This window comes from Plecotus auritus (assembly GCF_963455305.1).
Source record: "Plecotus auritus genome assembly, chromosome: 8".
In the NCBI taxonomy this organism is placed as follows: Eukaryota; Metazoa; Chordata; class Mammalia; order Chiroptera; family Vespertilionidae; genus Plecotus; species Plecotus auritus.
Genome location: NC_137782.1, coordinates 82,771,595 through 82,793,120, shown reverse-complemented (window position 1 = coordinate 82,793,120; position 21,526 = coordinate 82,771,595). Strand labels below are relative to the sequence as shown.

The following is a 21,526-nucleotide window of genomic DNA, read 5'->3' as shown; positions in this document are numbered from 1 at the left end:
TAAAGCAGATTTGTCTGAGTTGGTCTCAGGATGCTGCTGCCTCTGCTGCTACTATACAGAGCTTAACATTTTCACCTTTCACGCTCAGAAATTGCACAGGTGCCCGCTTAGAAAGCTTTATTATGCTCACCTACCTCACAAAAAAGATCTTAGTAATTTTTCTCTGCAACAAAATCATTACATTAAGTTCACAGAAACTATCAGAAGAGCCCGGGTGACTCTCTTAGCAGCCGGTCTCCTAGAAGGAGAGGTGCAAGCCAGGGCCAGGACATGTGAAAATGCTGGCCCCGTGCCCACCCCGTGGGATAATCCCAGAAATCAGAGCCATGGCTGCTGGTGTATTAATATCTGTTAAAGACCAGGGCTGAATCTCATAATTTCTCTTGGGTAATCCAGAAGTTACCTTTAAGTGCAAGTGCTCTGTGACCCTATCTGTTCAGGAGCTCTGGCTGCCGCTCCGCACCCTCAGGTGTCCATGCCTAAGCAAGTGTAGCCACACACCCTGCAAACTGACTGCCCTGCGTGTGCAGTCCTCCCACCCAGTAGTCCCTCAGACCCAGACCAGATCTTTCTTCCCAACACAACTCCCTCAATTCTGACCCCCTTTGCATATGACATTAAAAAACAACAACAACACTTAAAATGCATTCTTCTTAAAAATACAATGAAGCAGCCATAGGAATTTTTTAACCACCCACAGTCCCATTGCTGATCCCCCTGGTGCTGGCTACAGCTACACATTGGTTCACCCGTGAAGCCGTAGGAATCTGGATGCTGTGTCCCTATACCAGGCATTTGGATTTCATGGTCTGGGCTGTGGTCTGGTCCTGGGGACCTTCTTTTAAAAACTCCTGAGAGCATTTTAATATGCAAGCAGGACTGAGAACCACTGTCCTAAATCAAGGCCTCTGGGTTATGGTTAGGTCCTCGCCTTAGTGCCATCTCACTTGTCATTACTTATATCTTGATTTTTCTTAACCTGTGCAAGTCTTTATCCTGTTGTATGTTTCTTCTATCTTAATAGACTGTAAAACCCTTAGAGAATGATGCATATAATTTCTTTCTTATCACATACGCAAAAGGAGTAGAGGAGAAATGTGACAGAAAGCGGTCCAGCTGTTGCGTTAAGCTGTCCCGGTGTGTCTCCAGACCACAGGTGTGTGTTGGGCCTGATGCAGATGCAGAACAAACACCTGTAATGGTGATGCACCTCTCCCCCTCCCTTCCTGGTCTCCTAGTGAAAGTGGACTAGTGATAAGCAGTGTGGTCAGAACTGCCCTGGAGAAAGCCTGGATGATGCAATTTGAATAACTGACACTTGATGCTTTCTTCAATGTTACTGAGGATTTTAAAGAGAATTCTCAATTGCCCCATTTAGCACCACATTTTGCCTTGTGCTTTTTCACCCCTTTTTCCTCTTAAAACTCTTTTACTCTCTTCAACATCATCTTTGGAAGAGGGAAGGAAGAGATGAGACAAACGTGTTCCATTGACCCTGATAGAACACTATGGTGCTCCTTGTCAATCTCACCATCTCTGAATGGCCCTCCCCTCCCTTCCCTTGGCAGCTGCCACCAGAAGGGCTGAGCTGAGCGTTTTAAGGGAACACAAAGGCTCTGGAGGTCTGTGCCCTGCCTCTCCTTCCTTTCTGGAGCTTGAAGTCTTGTTAGGGAGAAGCAGATACTCGTGAGCCTCCCGTATGGCTAATGATTAATAAGCCCAGATTAGTTATCTCCAACCTATAACCACATGTTAAAAAGATATGTCAAAAGGGAAGAAAAGCCAGTCAGCCAATGGTTTGCAGTTGGGTTGAGATTTCCCTGACATGGGCTGTGCCACCCGCCTTATGAGCCCGGGAGGAAATGAAAACTTGCCTAATATCTACTAGATATATCCACTAAACATCCTGCCAGTCAATTTTTCACTTTCTCACATTGGCTGGGAATTAAGACATCTGAGAACTGGAAGGCCCTGAACAAGAAGAATATAAAGGCTAATAAATGTAGGAAGAGAAGAGAGGAAGAAAGGACTCCTGTCAGAGCCAGTGAGGTGCTCCTGCCCCAGGGCAGGTGCAGAGATTGGGGGTCCTCACAGGTTTCCAGAAAAAGATAGGATCTGAGATTATTCATTCTAAAGTGTTGACACTACATTTAATTTGTTCCTTTGGAAGAACTTGAAGATGCTGCTTTTTCTGTGAATTGCTGCGTTCTCGTTTAGCTTTGGTTCCTCAGTCCTTGCAGGGTTGTAAGTGCCTCACTGCTAATTACGGCTCTGGGGACACTTCAGCAGTTGCCAAGAGATGGCCGGCAGGTACTAAGAATTTTTCTCAGAGACAATTTTTGGAAATGACTCTTAATTAAAGCTTATTTGAAATAACCTTGAGATTTTGTTTCAGAAGAACCTGGAGCTTCTGACGCCCAGGTCCACACTCCTGGGCACCAATGCTGTGGCCTCGTGTCCTGGTTCCAGCAGGTGGAACACATACCACCTCGGTGGTGGGTTCCTGGAAGACCCAGCAGCTTCGCTTGGTTTTCTATTTAGCAAAAACCAAACCAAAGCAGAGGCCAAATGGAGCATTTAGGTCTGCTGACAGAAAACAATAATATTTCATACTCTTCTTTTTCAGAGTGATATATGATGATAACCAGGACATTAAACCTCTAAACAATATAATAAAGAGAAAAGCTGGTTCCTTTTCCCCATTAGCCTTTAAACTTCCTCAAAAGGCTTGGAAAAAAAATTTCTTAAAATGGAAAACATGCCAATCAAGTTTGTTTAAAAAATACCTGAAGTGCTTAGGCGTTGCCATTGCCCAAAGTCCTCTCTCAGTCCCAAGGAGCCCAGGAGCATCACTGTGAAGAGTGCCTAGAAAAACAGGCAGAACCCTGCTTTTCGACCACTTTAAGAATAGGAGACAGTGAAATCCCAGATGCATAGAGGACACATTCCACCCACCTGCACTCGCTCACCAGGGCCCTGCCCGCAGCGCTCAGCGTTCCCGGGGTGGGAACTGGGGTAATACCGTCAGCCAGCATCTCCCTTCTCATGAGCTGGACTGTCTGCTCTGTGAGGTTGCCTGATGCTGGAGAAAGCCACTGCGGTCGCCAGGACTCACTGCGAGGTTCTGTTCCCCCAACCCTAACCTCAGGCAGAACCAGGTGGTGCCGGCTGCCCTGCATGGCTGCTGAGGTACGCTGGGCAGACTGTGTGGCCGACGTGAGCCCGTGTGTTGTAGTTGGGGAAACCCTGCTCCCTAGCTACATCCCTAGGGCTCAGAGAAGTAGCTAAAGAAACAGCCCTACTCCAGTTAACGCCAGAGCTTCTGTGACATCTGGGTGTGTCCTCTGAGGCCAGGCTCCTGACCAGGGGGATGTGCACTGACCCAGACCACCAGGGGCAAGAGTCCCAGAGGGAAGGGATCAACACAGAGAAGAAAAGAAGCAGCCAGAAATGGAACTCCATGGGCCGAGACTGGCTGCTCTTTATCTGGTTACCCAAAGTGGTGACTGCCAGATCCATGTTTACATATTAGAACTCAGGTCCAGCTTGGGTTCTGGAACACACATGCACCTTTGCTACAGCTTAAGCAGATGGGAACCGCAGCTTCACTCCAGGTCATCGCATAAACCCCACAAGGGCCGTGGCCTGCAGACATTCATTTCATAAACATTTGGAATATGAGGGGTGCTAAGAAGGAAAAGCAAAAGGAGGACCAGGAGTGCTGCTGAGAAACAACACTGGGGTGGCACTTTAAATCGGGGGTCAGGGGAGGCCTCACTGAGAAGGGAACATTTGAGGGAAGACATGAAAGAGCTGATGGAGAGAGCCATTTAGAACTGGTGGGGTGGGGAGAGTGAGGCATTCCAGGCAGAGGAACAGCAAGTGCACAGGCCCTGAGGCAGGAGCTTTCCAGGAACAGTGAGGACCCCAGTGTGGTTAGGGCAGAGGAAACAAGGGGGTGAAGAGGATGAGGCAAGTCAGAGCAGCCGGTGGGCCAGCAGGGAAACTTTGACTGTTACTCTAGTGAGATGGCCAGCCTTGTGGAGGGGCGGGGGGGGGGGGGGTACGGGCGGGGGGCATTAGGCAGTAGAATAACATAATAAGAATTCTTGTTTTAAAAAATCACTCTGGGCTTCTGTAGAGAGGATGTACTATAAGAGGGGTAGGAAGGAGACTAGTTAGAGGATATTCCGTTCCCTTTGTATTCCTGTCTCCGGGCACAGCGGCATGTTGACTAATGAATGAGCATGTGGCAACCCCACAGAGGCTCTCCCTGAACATTTCCTATGGGGCCTCTCTAGTGGCCCCCTCATCCCAGTGCCCCTGAAGGCAGCCCCTGACCTGGGTTGCACAGGTGAAGGGAGCAGTTACAGCAGCTCTCTGTATGGGGAGATTGGGGTTGGAAGGGAGAAAGTGAAAAGGAGAAGGACAGAGTTTTGACCTGCATTCACATATTCCTTCCCCCACAAGACTCGTCCCAGAACTCGGGGGTCTTAGACCAGTGAGCTGATGTGAAGAATCATGGTAGATGAGTGTCTCTGGAACATGGAACATTGTTTGAAGAAACTTACAGTAACTCAGTTATCCGGAAGAGCGAGGCTATGAGAGCAAGGTCCCCTGGCACTGTTTCACTCTTACAAACATGGTTCTAGAACAATCAATGAACAGTAATAGCTCTTTGCATATGTGTGGACATTTGCAACACCATCCCCACCATCTGCCCTCAGTAGAGCACCATTATCTCTCTGGCAGTTAGTTTTGAATTGAGAAGGGTTGTGTATTTTTCATTGTCAAGTGGCTGGTCATATCAAGGCCAAGGCTCAAGTGCTAAGTCTCTGCTCCCACAAGACTCACTGCACCCCATTCGGAGAGGACCCCTCCTTGTGGGGAACACACTCCTAGAAATGAACAACGGGGAGGAGGGGATGAGCCCTTCTTTGGTGGCAAAGGCTAAACGTTCCTCCCCAAAGGCAGGAAGGACTACTTTGTAGGCTGTATAACAAAGGCACGCCCCCTTCGGCATACATCACTGGAAAACTTGGTTGAAAGTTAACCAGAGTATTTCCTATTTTAGAGTGCAAATGGAGCACCACAGGGAGGGTTTATGTGTAGGAAAGATCTTAATTATGGACCAGAATAGCTTCCTGAATGTCTGAAGACCAAGGACAGCTTTTATAAGTGAAGCTACCAGACAGTTCCATTGCTTCTTTAATGTTTCCTGAGACAGATACTCATCTCTCATCATTCTCCCACACGTCACCACAAATGTAACTGCTGCATATTCTTGAGCTATCGGTTATTGGGAATTTAAAATATACTCCTGCGCTGCATACAAAATCCCAGGTGTCCTGGGGGAAGTCACACTGTAATCCTACCTCTAGTTATTACAAGACAGATGAAGTCCAGTTAAATAAACCTGAGGGGCGACCTTGAAGGTCAGGGTAGTGTTGGCCCCATTTACTTTGCTTTTGAACATGGTTAAGTTTGTAGTGTGGTTAAGTTTGTTGTGCAGTGCAGGAGGAGACATGCTGGTGGCAGCTGCTAAACCGCATAGCCACCCGGTCCCGGTCCCCCTGCATCCCTAGGGGTTCATGGGGAGTGGGGGTATTTTCCCCTAGAACTCAGAGCCACTTCTGTTGTGTCATTTTTGGTAAAGTAATAGCAGTAGCTCTCCAGACTCCCTTCTATTTTATTTTTCCCTTTTCAAAAACAGCATATTGAAATATAATTCACATACCATACAATTGGTATGTACCCATTTAAAGTGTACAGTTCCATTTTTAGTATGTTCACAAGGTGTGCAACCATCACCATAATGTAACTTTAGAATATTTTTAAACCTCCCTAAAAACGAAACAAACCTACTAGTAGTCAATTCACATTCTCCCTACCTCACGCCCAACCCTAAGCAACCTAAGTCTACTTTCTATCTTTGGATCTCCTTATTCTAGACACTTCCCACGAGTGGTATCACAGTATGTGGTCTTTGGTCACCAGCTTTTTTCACTTAGTATGTTCTCAGGGTTCATCCATGTTATAGCCTGTATCAGTATTTCACTTCTTATTGCCGAATAATAGTCTATTGTAAGGGTAGACCACATTTTGGTCATTCCTTCATCAGTTAATAGCCATGTAAGTTGTTTTCATATTTTAGCTGTAGTGAATATTGCTGCTATAAACATTTCTGTAGTGTTTTTCCATTTTGAGATGTGAATTATAACTGGTAGAAGGAACAGCCACCACTGTGGCTCGACATAACTAAAATCTTACTGTTCCTGTTCTGTGAGGTAGCAAGGAGGTCTGGGAACATCTTTCTCCAGAAGGGCCTATCCAGAAAGTTGACACCAATATTAATTTTAAATTTATAATTTACTTAATTTTAGTCATCTATATATATATGGTAAAAGGCTAGTATGCTAAGTGTCCGAGCGTCCGGGAAATGACGTCATGTAGCAATGCCCGGCTTCCCCTCCCTAGCGACTAGCCTCCTTGGAGTTTCTTCAGCCCGGGAACATGACTTGCTTCATAGCCAGGTGGAAACATTTAACACTGTAACCAAATGTCTGTGAAACGTTTTCACGTGCCTCATCTCATTTGATCCTCACAGAAGTCCTGGAGTAGGAAGATAGGAGACTCGGTGGAATCCTATTTTCTTTTCATTAGCCAGAAAATGGAGATTTAGAAAGCTTAGAAACTTCACCCAACTGAAAACAAGTAAGAAATGATGGACCTTGAAAATGACTTCAGGTTTTCTCACTGCGCAGAATATAGTCAAACACTGCTGCAGTTAAATATTTTACCATTTGTTCTCCCTGTGTAATCTACAATAATAATCTGCTTCATGTTGATATGTACTGCTGTGTTGCTGACAATTACCTGAAAGTAAAGTTGGGGTGCTTCACTGGTCTGGAAACAGTTTAGTTACATCAGAAAGCAAGTTTATCCTATCTAATAAAAGGGTAATATGCAAATTAACCGTCACTCTGTCACAAAGATGGCGGCACCCATAGCCTCAAGATGGCGGCACCCAGTCCTCTCAGCCCTGCCGGAGTCCCCCAGTCCTGGGGGGGGCGGCCGCTGAGAGCGGGCAGCGTGAGCAGCCTGGCAGAATGCTTGCTTTGTCGCCACAATGACGAGGCAAGCATTCCACCCCCGGCCATGGAGGGCCTCTGGGCAGCAGGCATGGAGCAGCTGGGCAAGGGGGGATGCTTGCGTCGTCGTCCCAGCAACGAGGCAAGCATTCCTCACTGGCCGTGGATGGGCTTCTGGGCTGCGGAGAGCCCCTGGGCAGCAGGCGCAGAGCAGCCAGGCCCCACAGAGAGCTACTGGCACACGGATTCATGCACAGGGCTACTAGTCCTATCTAATAAAGAGGGAATATGCTAATTAACCATCACTCCGTCACAAAGATGGCTGCACCCACAGCTGAGGCCAAGTTCCCATAAGGAGCCTTAACAAGCAATCAGCAGGGACCTGAGGCTACACCCTCCCCCGCCCCCGTGGGGCTTGACAGAGGATCTCAGCACGCCTTCCACACCTGGCAGGGCTTGACAGGGGACCTCAAGGTGCGCTTCCCGTCCTGGTGCTGGGCTAGGGGACCTCAGGCTGCTCCCCCTGCCCCAGTGCCAGGCCGGGGGACCTCAGCCTGTGCCCCCCACTAGGTGGGGCTTGACAGGGGACTTCAGGCCACACTCCCCACCCCAGCACCAGGTCAGGGAACCTCAGGCTGCACCCCCCGCCCCAGCACTGAGCCAGGGGACCTGAGGCTGCACCCCCCTGCCTGGCAGGGCTTGACAGGGGACCTCAAGGTGCACCCCCAGTGATGGGTCAGGGGACCTCAGGCCATGCCCCCCACCCAGTGGGGCTTGACAGGGGATCTCAGGCCATGTCCCACACCTAGCAGGGCTTGACGGGGGACCTCAAGGCACGCCCCCCATCCCAGTCTGGGCTGGGGGACCTCAGGCCACGCCCCCCATCCTGGCGCCAGGCCAGGGGACCTGAGGCTATGTTCCCTGCCCGGCGGGGTTTGACAAGGGTGGGACTAGCCAGGTCTGGATCTATCCCAATGGGGGGGGGCGGGCAGCCGGGTATGGGTCTCATGTGATTTTGAGGCACATGTGGGTGGACGGGGACTTGACTCTGGGTCCTGTGGTGTGCCCCAGACTCTGACAGGAGGAAGGTTTTCATATACATTTACTAATTTTCTTTCATCTCTGACACTTCTATTATAGAGAAAGGGCAAATAGCAATATTAAAATATTTCCTCTAATTAATCCCCTTTTAATGTGCACGAATTTCATGCACCGGGCCACTAGTTCTATATAAAAGGCTAAGTTGACTCGCGCATGCACGATACATATAAAGCTCTCACTGGCGCCAATCACACGCATGTGTTTCGATCTGTCATTGTCGATCGTGAATTTGGTTGACACTTCTATTATAAAGAAAGGGCAAATAGTGATGTTAAAATATTTCTTCTAATTAATTTCCTTTCAGTGTGCACAAATTCATGCACCTGACCACTAGTATACCAGGTGTACCAGTTAGTAATGCGGATGTTTTTCAATAGATGGAGTTACACATATGTTGATATATATGCAATTTGATATGTATGCTATTTTATTGTATTGACAGCAAGCTTCAAAACTTCATATGTCAAATTTTCTGAAGGTGTTAACATCATAGATATTTTTACACTTAAAAATGTCGAATTTCGTGCCAAAGAAAAGAACATTTGTGGGAAGTTTTAATTCATTATTTTGAAGAAAAGTGCTGCTGAAAGTTATTGTATACTTTAGGAAGCTTATGGGGAACATGCTCCATCTCAAGATACTTGTGAACACTAGTTTAAACACTTTAAAAGTGATTATTTTGATGTGAAAGACAAAGAACGTCCAGGTCAACCGAAAAAGTTTGAAGACCAACAATTACAAGCATTATTGGATGAAGATGCATGTCAAACTCAAAAGCAACTTGCAGAAAGATTAAAAGTTGCTCAGCAAACCATTTCTGATCATTTACAAGCAATGGAAAAAATTTTAAAGGAAGGAAAATGAGTGCCACATCAACTGAACGGAAGACAAATGGAAAACCAAAAAGTCAACAGTAAAATGTTGCTTCAACAGCATGAAAGAAAGTCTTTTTTTTTTGCATCGAATTGTGACTGACGATAAAAAGTGGATTTATTTTGAGAATCCCAAACGAACAAAATCATGGGTTGATCCAGGTCAACCATCAACATTGACTGCAAGGCCAAATCACTTCGGAAAGAAGACAGTGCTCTGTGTTTGGTGGGATCAGGAAGGTGTGGTGTATTATGAGCTTCTAAAACCAGGTGAAACCATTAATACTGATCGCTACCGACAACAAATAATTGATTTGAACCACACTTTGATCGTAAAACGACCAGAATGGGCCAGAAGACATGGCAAAGTAATTTTGCTTCATGATAACGCACCATCACACACTTCAAAACCAGTTAAAGACATGTTAAAAGATCTTACCTGGGGAGTATTAACCCACCCGCCATATTCACCAGACCTTGCTCCTTCAGATTACCACGTGTTCCGATCGATGTCACATGCATTTTCTGAGCAGCACTTCAAAACGTACGAAGAAGTGGAAAATTGAGTCTCTGAATGGTTGCCTCAAAACAAGAAAAGTTCTATTGGGACGGTATCCACAAATTACCTGAAAGATGGGGGAAATGTGTAGCTAGCAATGGACATTACTTTGAATAAAGCACTTTTGATATTTCTCTTGAAATTATCATGTTTTCTTTGATTACAAAATCCACATTATTAACTGGTACACCTGGTATCTATAGGAGTACATTATAGTTGCAGAAGAGGAAGAGAAGAATGTCAGGGAAGTTTTCTCATGAGTGTTCCACCTGCTGGCTTGGTCCCTATGCACATGCAGGCACATCATCACACACTCCCTCTAGCCTGCTCACCTTTTGGTCCAGCTGTCCTAGCTTTCTGCTGCAGAACCAAAGCTGATGGCCAAGACCAACAACCAAAAAGAGGAAGCTGAGCCCAGAGCCAGGGCCAGGACACAGCCACTGCTGCTGGGTTGGAAATACTGGAAGCCGTCCTTGGGCCATTTGGAAATGTTAATTAGGCTGGCCATTTCCCTCTGATCTTGGTTGCCAGTGTTGAGTTGAGTGTGTAGGCTTACCCCTTCCCTGGCTGCACCTGTTCCCTTCCTCAGAGCCATTCCAAGGGGTCTGAATACCCGGCAGCTCTCTGATCTCCGCTCTGTCTGCCTTCCTGCTGGGAGGATGTTTAGTACTCGCCGAAAGCTGGAACCGTGGTCCACTGTTTCCCTCATCCATGCCAGCTCTCAAAACCATTCCCTTCCCTAATTATCTTGAACCAGTTAATCATTTTCCACACTGACTGTTCAATAACAAGAACCCAGAGCGAGGCAGCCACTTTCCCTGTCTGACCCTGCCCAGCTCATCCCAGGTGGCAGTCCTAGATGGCAGCCTTTCCTCAGAGGTAAGAGCTCAGTTCAAATCCTTGCTCTTTGCTACCCCAGTGAGTACAGCCAGAGAAAACATGCCACAAAGAGGCCCTGCAGCTCCTGAAAAGCCTCCATGAGGCAGAGCTATGTGGAACACAGAAAATCTCCAACCAAGTTGATTGTTTCCTGTGTTCCTCCTTGTTGATGTCCAGAGTATCAGAGAAGTCACACGAGCCCACAGAAGTAAGGCATCTTTCTCTAAGAATGACTTCCGATTCTCTGGGCTCCGCTCTGAGTCTGAGCCCGAGTGGCCCGCTGCCGTCTGAGTGACATTTGAAGGGCTCTTCCTGGAGGGAGGGCTCTCGCTCAGCTGCTCTGAGATGTGAGCAGGGCCAGCTCCCGATTCCCAGCACCACTAACCTGGAAGTAGTATGTATGCTAAGCAAAATAAGCCAGTCAGAGAAAGACAGGTATCACATGATCTCACTCATGTGGAATCTAATGAACAAAACAGATCCAGAGACACAGAAGCATGGAATAGACTGCGGAATCTCAGAAGGTGGGGGTGGGTGGGTGGGAAGAGATCAACCAAAGAACTTGAATGCATATATGCATAACCCATGGCCACAGACAATAGATTGGTGAAGGCCTGGGGTGGGGAGTGGAGGTGGGTTAGAAGAGGTCAATGGGGGGGGGGGGGGAGGATATGTAATATTTTCAACAATAACGATTTTTTAAAATATTAAAATTAAAAAAGAAAAGAAAAACCTTGCAAGACACATATTAGCCCTGGCTGGTTTTCTCAGTGGTTAGAGCATCGGACCTCAGACGGATGGGTTGCGGGTTTGACTTCTGGTCAAGGGCATGTACCTGGGTTGCGGGTTTGATCCCAGCCCTGGTTGGGGAGCTTGCAGAAAGCAACCAATCAATGTGTCCCTCTCACATGGATGTTTCGCTCTCTACCTCTCCCCCTCCCTCCCTCCCACTCTTGTAAAAATCAATGGAAAAAATTTCCTCCGGCAAGGATTAACAATAACAAAAGGCACAATTAATCCCATAATCCAGTGTCTCTCAACCTCGGTTCATCATTGCCCCACATGAAGGCTTCTGAGGCATGTTTATTTCCTAATTTGTCCCCTTCCCTGAAACACCACAGAAATACTGTATGTCTGTTTATTGTACTTATTTCTGAGCTTTATGCACATAAGGAATGAGATACTTTTGCCCCCCACGGGTGACACTGCCTCAGTAGAACGCATGCCATAGCTCCTCCACCATGGCCCCAGAGCCAGGGACGTCCTCCGTTTCTTCCACAGCTGTAGCCCTGAGCCTGGAACAGCACCTGCACATATCAGATATCCAGTGATGAAAGGCTGGAATGATTAGGCTTTGTGTCCCTCCCCCAAACCCCCAAGCATCACACGCCTATTCTTTTTTTGTCCCTCATCCCCAAGCACGGTGCTCTCTTCTAGTGCCTCCAGCCCTGCCTGGTCAGTGGGTACCTCATGCTTACCCCCGGGGATGTATCAGGAAGCTGACAGCCAACTCCTGTGTTCCAAGTACGGCCCCATCCTTTGGTCACACTGCCTGTGTGTCAAGGGCAAGTGACATTTGAGCCCCATGGAATAATTAAGGCAGCCCCCAACTGTCTCTGTCTTTGCATCTCCTTAACTCACCCATGGACTGGCAGTTATTGAGACATTCTGTCTGGTCCAGCACACCACACCAGGCTGCATCTGGGGACACGCTGGGGAGAAACGCAAACCAGTCCTCATCAGCAATTACAAACAAGCCTCCATTGTTCACTGCGCCATCTGTTTTCTTGGTTTCTACCAATCGGGTGCCTCTACGCCCAGCATAACCAGGGTTGAGGGGGCTGCAGGGGAGAGAGACCGAGGAGCCCCTCCATGACCCCCTTTGCTCACACTGGATAGGGTCCATGGCGTGGTGCCTTGAAAAGCTGAAGCACCTCAACTCAAGGAAGACACATGCAGAGTGGTTCTATGTTTGTGTCTTCCATGAGAGGAATGGGACCCACAACACAGTTCATGGGGGGTGGCAGTGGGGATAGGAAACCTAAGTAATCACGTTATCTAGAGCACCCATGGGAAACATTCTAGTCTGTTACCAGCAATTAACACCTCCCAAGAACTTTGTATGCTCCTAGAGTACCATCAGTGTGGTGAGGAGAGTCAACAGTGGTTGGAAATCAAGTAGGACAGAGAATGCTACTGGATCATCCATGACCTGTTATTTATCCTGAAATTCCTAACCCCGAATGACTTTTTGGTGGGGCAATAAATTTTTATCGATATATTAGAAAATACAGCTTCACAAAGGTGCACATTTCTTCAGAGAGCCCCACTGAAAAGTCTGTCAGTGGTCATTCCAAGGGCGTTCTGTCTTAGAGACGGCCCTGGTCACTGTGCCAGCCTTGGCAGCGGGGTCAGCAGGCAGTCCAAGTTTACCAATGTGGCCATGTCTGTGCCACTGATAAACGTCCTTTGTCTGGATTTGATGGTGGCCAAGTTACGCTGAACTCAGGAGCATTTGGGGAGTCAGGGCGAGGAGCAATGGCTGGATGCATAAAGAGGCTGCGTTTGCTAAGGAAAACCCACATGGGAAACAGGACCATGTGGTGATGGAGAAAACCTGTCCAAGTCCAGAAACTCCCAGGTTCTTTCCGGTTAGGCATGGCTGCTGAGACCCCACTGCTCTGTGAGTGAGGGCGAACGTGGGGTCCCACTCACCACCGCGGAGTCCCCTTCCCTAGTCGCCCTCTGCACAGCACACCTTGTCTGCCTCCCTGGGACTGTCACAGCACAGTGACGCTGGTTCTGAATGAACACACTGTGTCCATCTCAGAAACGAAAAATGAAACCTGCAGACCTGTAAATGTGCACACTTAGCGGGTATCAATTATTTTTGTAGGCCATCCATTTAATTTCAAATACTTGTCTCGCAGACTCTTAACTTTGACTCTGTTTTGCCTTGAAAACTCTTATCTTTGACTATATTTTAGAGTAAATCAGTCAGAAAATATTGGGCAGCAGGAGAAAGGGTAGAGTGGTGAGTGCTACCCAGTGTCTGTGGGGCTCCCAATAGCATCTGCTTCATACATCCTACGACTGCTAATGTCACCTTCCTTTTGCATGGATACATGTGACAGCAGTTAGAACTCTGTCCTGCCAAGTTGAATTTTAAGTGACTTTTCAGTTCCTAATGATCTCTAAGACTGTGACAACTCTCAGGCACCCAGGAATAAATGTATTATTAGCACTGTGTTCATTATCAAGTGGGGCTTTGGATGTGCTGGGCTGTATTCATTTGATTTTATGTTCTTTCCCTTCAGATTAAAATACGTAAAGGTCTCATTGCCATATTTGAGCAAGGTAAGACTGACACTTCAGCGGATTTGCTCAACCTCCCTGCTCTTGGGGACGGGTGTGTAAATTCACTAACAGGCCACCTTCCCTGGCTAACACCTCGTGTTCCTTCTGTTCCCACCTCCCCTCCCAAGGGGCCCTGCCCTGGGTCCTGCCCCTGCATGTCTGTACTGCCCTGGGAACCCAGCCTCGCCTTTTCTCTGCTCCTGCACGCTGGGTGGAATCCGACACCAACACCTGCCATCCCGGAAGATGTCTTTGTTGCCCGCCCTATTGTGTGGGGAGCCTGGGGAGCCAGTGGACCGGGAACCGCCTCCTTTTTTGTTGCTGGAGCAGGGAGGAGCAAGATCTTGAGATGGGCCGATAAGACCAGGCACGCGTGCTGAGCCGGCCTTTGACTGCTTGCCTTAATAGGAGCCTCTGCACGGGAAGGCCATGGTTCAGGCGGCTGATGAATGGAACAGCTGGGGGAGGAAGAGCAGACAAAAGCCGGGGGAGCACAGAGGGTGGAGAACCAAGGGATCTTGAGGTTTATGACCCAGAGGGCAGGCCAGGCCTGGGGGCAGGTGTGCCCTCCTCTGTGGGCCTCTGCTTTCTGCCTTGGGTCTAGGGTCTAGGCCCTTCCTGTGTGCACTGACAGCAGCCCCATCCAGGGGTCCAGTGCTGGCTGAACACCCTCTGGGGGGCCTGGGCCATGGGCAGACAGGTGGGAGGGAGACTAAATGATGAGGATGATGATGGCGACGACAATAATGTGGGCAACATCAGTGAGCAAGCTGTCATTTATTTGTTTTTAATATATTTTTATTGATTTCAGAGAGGATAGGAAAGGGAGATAGAAATAGAAACATCAATGATGAGAATCATTGGTCAGCTGCCTCCAGCACACCCCTCACTGGGGATCAAGACCGAAACCCGGGCATGTGCCCTGACCAGGAATCGAACCGTGACCTCCTGGTTCATAGGTCAATGCTCAACCACTGAGCCACGCCGGCCAAGCCAAGCTGTCTTATTAACAGTATTGCCCACAGTGGGACGTATGGCACAGACTCCAATCACTGTCTCAGTAAATATGGAAGTTGTAAGTTCTGGTCCAGATTTTTAGTCACACCTGCGAGGCCAGACGAGCAGCACTGCCACAGCGAGCTGCCCCTCCAGCCCAGCTGCCCTTCTCTCTCCGCAGCCAGGGTTTTGGCCCAGTCCAGGAGCTGTTGAAATAAAGCTGGCTCACTCACATCAGGTTCTGGAGGCAACAAGAGCCACAACACTCGGGTGCTCACATCTGGCGGGGCAGAGCAAGGCAATACAAAAGCCTGGGGGCTTCATGCAAAAATCTTGATTTGCGGGAACCACCATATCCATGCATGTCCTCCTGCTTCTGACACAGAAGTGGTGAGTGGGGCTCCAGTGCCTTTGAACCCCCAGCTTCCCGCAGGAGGGAGAGGCCAAGTGCATGGCATTGTCTCCCCTGTGACCCACCTGGTCCTTCCACAGCTGCCGCCGCCCCCCACCCCGCCCCATTATTCACGGGGTGCAGTGGGCACCGCTGGAGCCAGTGCAGGTTGAGGATGTGCCCAGAAAGGTGGGGACTGGAGAATGCAGGGGGCGCTGTGGTGCTGGCTCCAGCTGGGGAGTGGCCTGCCCTTTGCACTGGGCGATTGGGGCCACTGTTTTCAGACAGAGGCAGGCGGCCACTTTGCCCAGAGCCCACGCAGGTCCTCAGAGCTGGCATCACTGCTGCCTCCCTGGGTGGCTGCTGGAGGGGTTCGATATTTTCCCTTTCCTTAATGTTCTGTCTTTGAATAGCTCTTGCTTTCATTCACTTGCTTTTTGTTTTTCTCCCCTTTCCCAATTGATCTGATTACAATAGTGGGTGGGGTGGTTCCCAGTTGATAATGTGAAGTGTTAGGCAATTTGAATGTTAGGTAATTCAAAACGAATGTTACCTGGGATTAAATCAGGTGTGTTTGCCTCCCTTCCCTAACCACCCCCCCTTTGAATGCTGGCACCACCCCTTTGGCTACAAGGGTTCAAAGAGATGCCTGTTACCAATGCCATCTCTGTCATAGATGACAGAATAGCTGCATTGCCTTTGTCAAAAGCAGCCTGTTTTTAAAGATGAAAATAGGAGGGAGGCCCAGGATGTTTCCTGTCTGTGACGACCTCACTGGGAGCAGAAGAGAGGAGAGGCCTTGCGAGGGAGTCTCACAGTCCTGAGTCTCCGACACTAGGAGGGTTGTCTCCTCCGGCCCAAGCATGGTTGCAAGTATTGATTTCAGAGACTCTTCCTAGAAACAATAAGGGAAGGTCAGAAAATGAAAAAAGGTGCTGTCTTCGAGTAAGATAACTTACGGAATTTTAAATGCCAATAATAATGAAAACTTCAAAGGCCAACGCTCCGGAAATGAGGCATCTCAGGAGGAGTATAGAAACCTGCTTTTGAGGTTTGTTCCGGAAGTCTGGGTGAGATACAGCTGGGTTTAAAAATAGACTCTGAGGGGGAGAAGGGTGATGAAATGATCCTCTCGCAGAACGGCCCCGGGAGGCCAGGCTCCACCCGCAACAGTGGCGGAGTATTACAGCAGGCATTCCCGAATTCCTCCCGCTCCCGCTGAGCGGCCCCAGGAGGCAGTGGGCAGCCACTCGGGCTGTAACTCTATTCCTCCCTGCTCAGTGCTCATCTGGATTCACTCAGACAAGTGACTTATTTATTTATAGTTGTTAATCCTCACCTTAGGATATTTTCCCATTGATTTTGAGAGAGAGTAGAGGAAGGGGGAGGGAGAGAAACATCGATGTGAGAGAGAGACATCCATTGGTTGCCTCCAGCACACACCCAACCAGGCCCCCGGATGGAGCCTGCAACCAAGGCATGTGCCCTTGACCGGAATCGAACCCAGGACCCTTCAGTCCCTGGGCCGACGCTCTATCCACTGAGCCAAACTGGCTAGGGCTCAGAGAAGCAATTCAGTCTTGGCCTCTCAACTCAGACCCTTGGAGGAATAATCGAGTTGCAGCTCCTGTAAAATGTGAATATGTAAATAGATGTGAGTGATAACACTGACCGGGAGCCACACACTGCCAGAGCTGTACTTGCTTCCTCATTGACTAAACAGTGCTGCTTCCTCGGCTCCTCTTCCCTTTACTGTCATCACATGCCTTCTCTCTTTCTTCATCTGTGGACTGGACAGGAAGGCTGAGTCCATTTCAAAAAGATTCATCGTTTCTTTTATGCCACAGGAAGGTCCAGAGCAAAGACTGGGAGGAAATACCTTCCTTTGTCCATTCATTCCACAAACCTCCCAGCACTGGGAAGGCGTCCACACACCCTCCCTTGTATCTGCCCACAGGGCCTCGCCTGGTGCCATGACTCGGCCTTTCTCTGCTTCCCTTGCAGGGCCCTGGCCGCCAGCCTGAGTGCCTACCTCACGCCTCGACCCCAGCCCCACCAGAACCTCCAGACCCAGAGACTCCGGACACTGCTTTGCTGGTACCCTCAGCAGGCCTTCCCGCCAGCCGCTCCTGAAGGGAAGACAAACCCCGCGGGAATGTTGCCGATTGGATTTTCAGACCAGGCGGTGTGGTCTTGCCCCACAGCCTCACGAACCTGGGGCTTCAAAAGAAGAAAAGAAAATGTCAGCAACAAACAGATACAGCCGCCCTCGCGTGGGCGTGGGTGAGGCTGCTCGCAGCAGGCTCCCAGGAGAAGAACCAGGCTTTGGGGGAGGGCGCACAGCCGCCGGGTTCTGTACCAGGTTCTGTCCTCATTGATAAACCCAAGCATGCTTCACAGAGGGGCCCGCAAAACAGCTATGCAATCGATTGAGGAATTTTCCCTGCCTTGATTGTGCTAGTTCTGATGTTAGAATTCATGGTTTACTCAGACATTTCATCATCAAGGAAATGGGCTCTCCCTGGGGTCTTTGCCCAGGCATTTTCCCTCAGGAGCTGCTTTGCCACCTGGTGCCTGAAGTTCACTAACTGGAGAGGCTTTCCTGAGCGTCCCAGAGGCACTCTGTCACGACATGACACTCCTGTCACGCACTCGGTGTTCCTAGAAATGCAGGGCCCTGTCCCTGGGGAGCTCCGTAGGCCAGGGAGCTCCCAAGGCCCCGCTCAGCACAGCCTCGCTCAGGCCCCAGCCTCGCTGGTGCTGGGGGAGAGACTTGCACCCTGCGATGTCCACCCGCCTCCAAAGGCTGTGCCCGCGCTGAGCTGGCCTGCCCGCTGCCCAGAGAGAACCACGCAGGGGCCTCAAATGCTTCCCATCACTGAGAGGTCTAAGGTAGCAGATGCCAAGCAAGGATTTGATCATACGGCTCAGAGGGATGCACAATGAGCCTATTTTTAAAAAAGAAAAAGGAAACAATGGAAAGCTCAACCTGCCGCCAGCATTTTCCCAGCCCCTGCTGGGGTCTGTGGGTGTGAGACAAATCAATCAGTGGGGACACCTCTGCCTCTCACCTGGGCCCTCGCCCGTCTCAGTCTGGAGTTCGGCCCACCACCCTGTGTAGTACTTACCTTGTAAGGTGGTTTCACAGGCCCAGACCAGAGTGAGTCCCTGGCTCAGGATGGGGTGGAGATGGAGTGGGGGTGGGCAGCTGCTGGCCGAGGCCGCGGGCAGGCGCTGGGCGAGCCAGCATGGGTGCTCTTCCTCTCCTCTGCCCTCTGCCCTGCACCCATGAGTGTTGCCCCCAGCCTGCTTTGTCACTTTTCCCGTGAGCCCTCTGAGCCTACTCTCCCCATCGGGGCGGCAGAGCAGTGGTTTCCCGACCCGCAGTTCTGTCCGCCAGCGGGGTGGTGTCCTGGTACCTGACCTGGAGGAGAAACAGGCAGACCCAGGAGCAGGACTTCCTTTTGGGACAGTGGAGAAAGTCTCCTATGAGGAGGGTGAGCCTTCTAATTCCAGAGGGAACTTGTTCTGCTTTCTAGGGGATTGCAGGCGCGGCTGGAGGCCCAGGCCCTCTAGACAGAGCAGCCTGAGCATGGTCTGAGCGTGAGAGAATGAGGGATGTTCCGAGGCAGAAGCTGCAGCCCTGGGCATTCGGGGATGTTCATAGACAGGCCTGTGTCCACTCTGCGGGCTGACTGGCAATATGAAGGGTGACTGGAAGTCACAGCATTTTCTGTTGTCTCAGCAAATGTCAGGAGTTTTATCTTCCTCTCCCCCCCGCCCCCCCCCCCACACACACACACCTTCTTAATGATGTGGGCTTTCTTTCGCATGGTTTCTCCCATCACTCACACTCCAGACTGGTGTTGAGTTGCTCTTGTTCATATTTACCAAGTCCCCTATTCCTGCTGTAAAGGCCATTGCGAGTTCCTGGGCTCGGAATCCCATGGAGGCTCGGAGGGGAAGTAGCTTCCAAGAGAACAGTTCGTCTTCCGGCTCTAGACACCCCCGCAGAAGGCTTGGATTCAGCCCCAGTGTTGGGACTTGGAAGTCGTATTGAGCTTCTCTGGACTTCGGTGCGTGCTTCCGTTTTACCCCCAGGACCCAGTCCTCCTGGCCCTGCAGCGGGAAACTCCGTTGTAAGTTGCCAATAGCTAGACCTTCTTGCCATCCCTAATGATTTCAGTGGCTCTGGGTCCTCAGTTACCACCAGCGGTTTTGCAGCTGGAGCTGTTCCTGTGCGCTGTTCTCAGTATCAGCTGTGGTCTGAGATGCTGAGTCGGGGAGTGGGGATCTGCAGCCAGGTTTGCTTGCAATCATGTGGACGTGAATCATTTTGTTATTTGGGGTGGAAAATTGAAATGATCAAGTCTTTTTTTCTTTTTCACTTAGAAAAGCAAATATTATGTTTTGTAATAGATGCTTTTCAGCAAAATTGGGAGGGTCACTCATCCGGTGGGGACCCACCTGAGTCAGATGAGTGGGCCAGCCAGCCATCTGTAAACAAAAGTGGCCCTAATGGCCCAAAACGGATGACTCGATGGCTTCCAAGCAAGACCAGGCCGGTTCCCTCAGTGCTCGCCACGCTGATGTTCTATAGTCTCACTGAGTAGGTTTTTGTACATAAGAAAAAAATAGTAATGCCACAAAATGATGACGTCTTTAAAAATAGTAAAGCCTTAAGTACACAAGTGAGGAAATTTAGCTTGAGTCAGGGACCGTCACAGTGTCTTTGGAATTAAGACTGCAGTTCCTAAGATCCTCAGGACTGGAAGGGGTTCACCCTTCACTTTGTGCCAGGGGCTGACTGATCAGATCCTCAGCCTGAAAAACAAGATCCGGTGGATCCACAGGCAGTACAAATCACATCTTCCCCACCTTCCTCAGCTGCCACCCCCTGTGCTTCACTGACTGTGATATTTGTATCACCTGGAGTTTGAGGAGTCCCTTAAAACAACTGTGATGTCTTACATGTAACCATGCTACCTTTACATCTACTGAAGCGGAATGTGCGCATCTGAAGGGAAATTCAATGTAAACAACCACCTTTTTAGTTGCACTCGATATCTATGTATGACATACACCCTAAGTGAATGTTTTCTTGTATTTTCAGGCCTACAATATTGAGTACATGTAAATAAGGAAAAAAATTGATAAATATGGTAATTTAAGGCATAGTGTGTCATTTGATTTTTATTTTGCTATCTCTTATTTAATTTTTCTGGTGCTTCACATCTGGGCTTATGCCTGTGAGGCGGTGGAGACCTTTATGTATAACTCACCTTCACAGGCTTGTGCGTTGCACCGAGCGCGAAGACGTGCCCCGCCCGGAGAAGCACACAGCTCCACGGATGCTGCCACTGGACTCCAGTTGACCCTCCTTTTCTCCTTAATTATGATTTACTGTGATGATTTAATGAAGTAGAAACACAGCACCTATGTGCCATATGTTTTGTTTTGTTTTCATTGTAGTATGTAAGAAAATAAAGTTTATCCTGGTATCTAACAAAGATGGTTTGCATTTTTACCAGATGAAGTTGTTCAGAATTTTTTTAAAAAAAACCACAAGCCTAGCCCAGCCAAGCGTGGCTCAGTGGTTAAGTGTCCACCTATGAACCAGGAGGTCACGGTTCAATTTCCTGTCAGGGCATATGCCCCGGTTGTAGGCTCAGACCCTAGTGTGAGGCGTGCAGGAGGCAGCCAATCAATGATTCTTTTTCATCATTGATGTTTCTAACTCTCTCCCTCTCCCTTCCTCTCTGAAATAAATAAAAATATATTTAAACAAAAAACCAAAGTCTAAATATTTATTCAAAATGGTAGCCAGTACCAATCCAGTGAAGTTCACAAATGTGATAATGAAAAATTGACCTCTGAGTTCAGAACACGGTATGCTAGGACCACTCACGTGAGTACTTGAGCCTAAGCATATTTGATCTCATGTCAAGGCTACAACCATCACATTGTAACGGCCTGACCAGTCGGACTCTGCCAGCGTCCTGGGCTGCTCCTGTGCAATGGGAAGCAGTGAACTTTCAGGACATCAGAGAATAGAGCCTCTAAAAATCACCCATTTGTCCACTTGTTGACTTACAAGACATTTCAGTAACCTCAAAAAGGGTCCTGACGCCTTCCTGGGAGCCTTGAGTCAAGAGCTTGCTTGAAGGTATGCGGTGCTTTTAATACTTGGTTCCTCATAGAATGGAGATTGACAGTGTTAGAGTGTCATTGCTGAGAAGCAGTGTTCCCAGCCCTGCCAGCAGTCGTACCCCACCTCGAT

At 49.1% G+C, this 21,526-nt stretch overlaps 1 protein-coding gene across 1 annotated transcript in view; it reads left to right on the top strand.

Annotated features, from left to right (window-relative positions):
* The window catches only part of RALGAPA2 (Ral GTPase activating protein catalytic subunit alpha 2), a gene marked incomplete at its 3' end in the record, with an annotated part of 304,312 nt that extends 283,562 nt beyond the window's left edge, over nucleotides 1–20,750 (top strand). The window contains exons 40-41 of the mRNA XM_080683050.1: nucleotides 13,820–13,859; nucleotides 17,251–20,750. Coding sequence (XP_080539176.1) covers nucleotides 13,820–13,824 — 5 coding nt within the window. The remainder of the gene's footprint in view (nucleotides 1–13,819; nucleotides 13,860–17,250) is intronic.
* Between the last annotated feature and the right edge of the window lie 776 nt (nucleotides 20,751–21,526).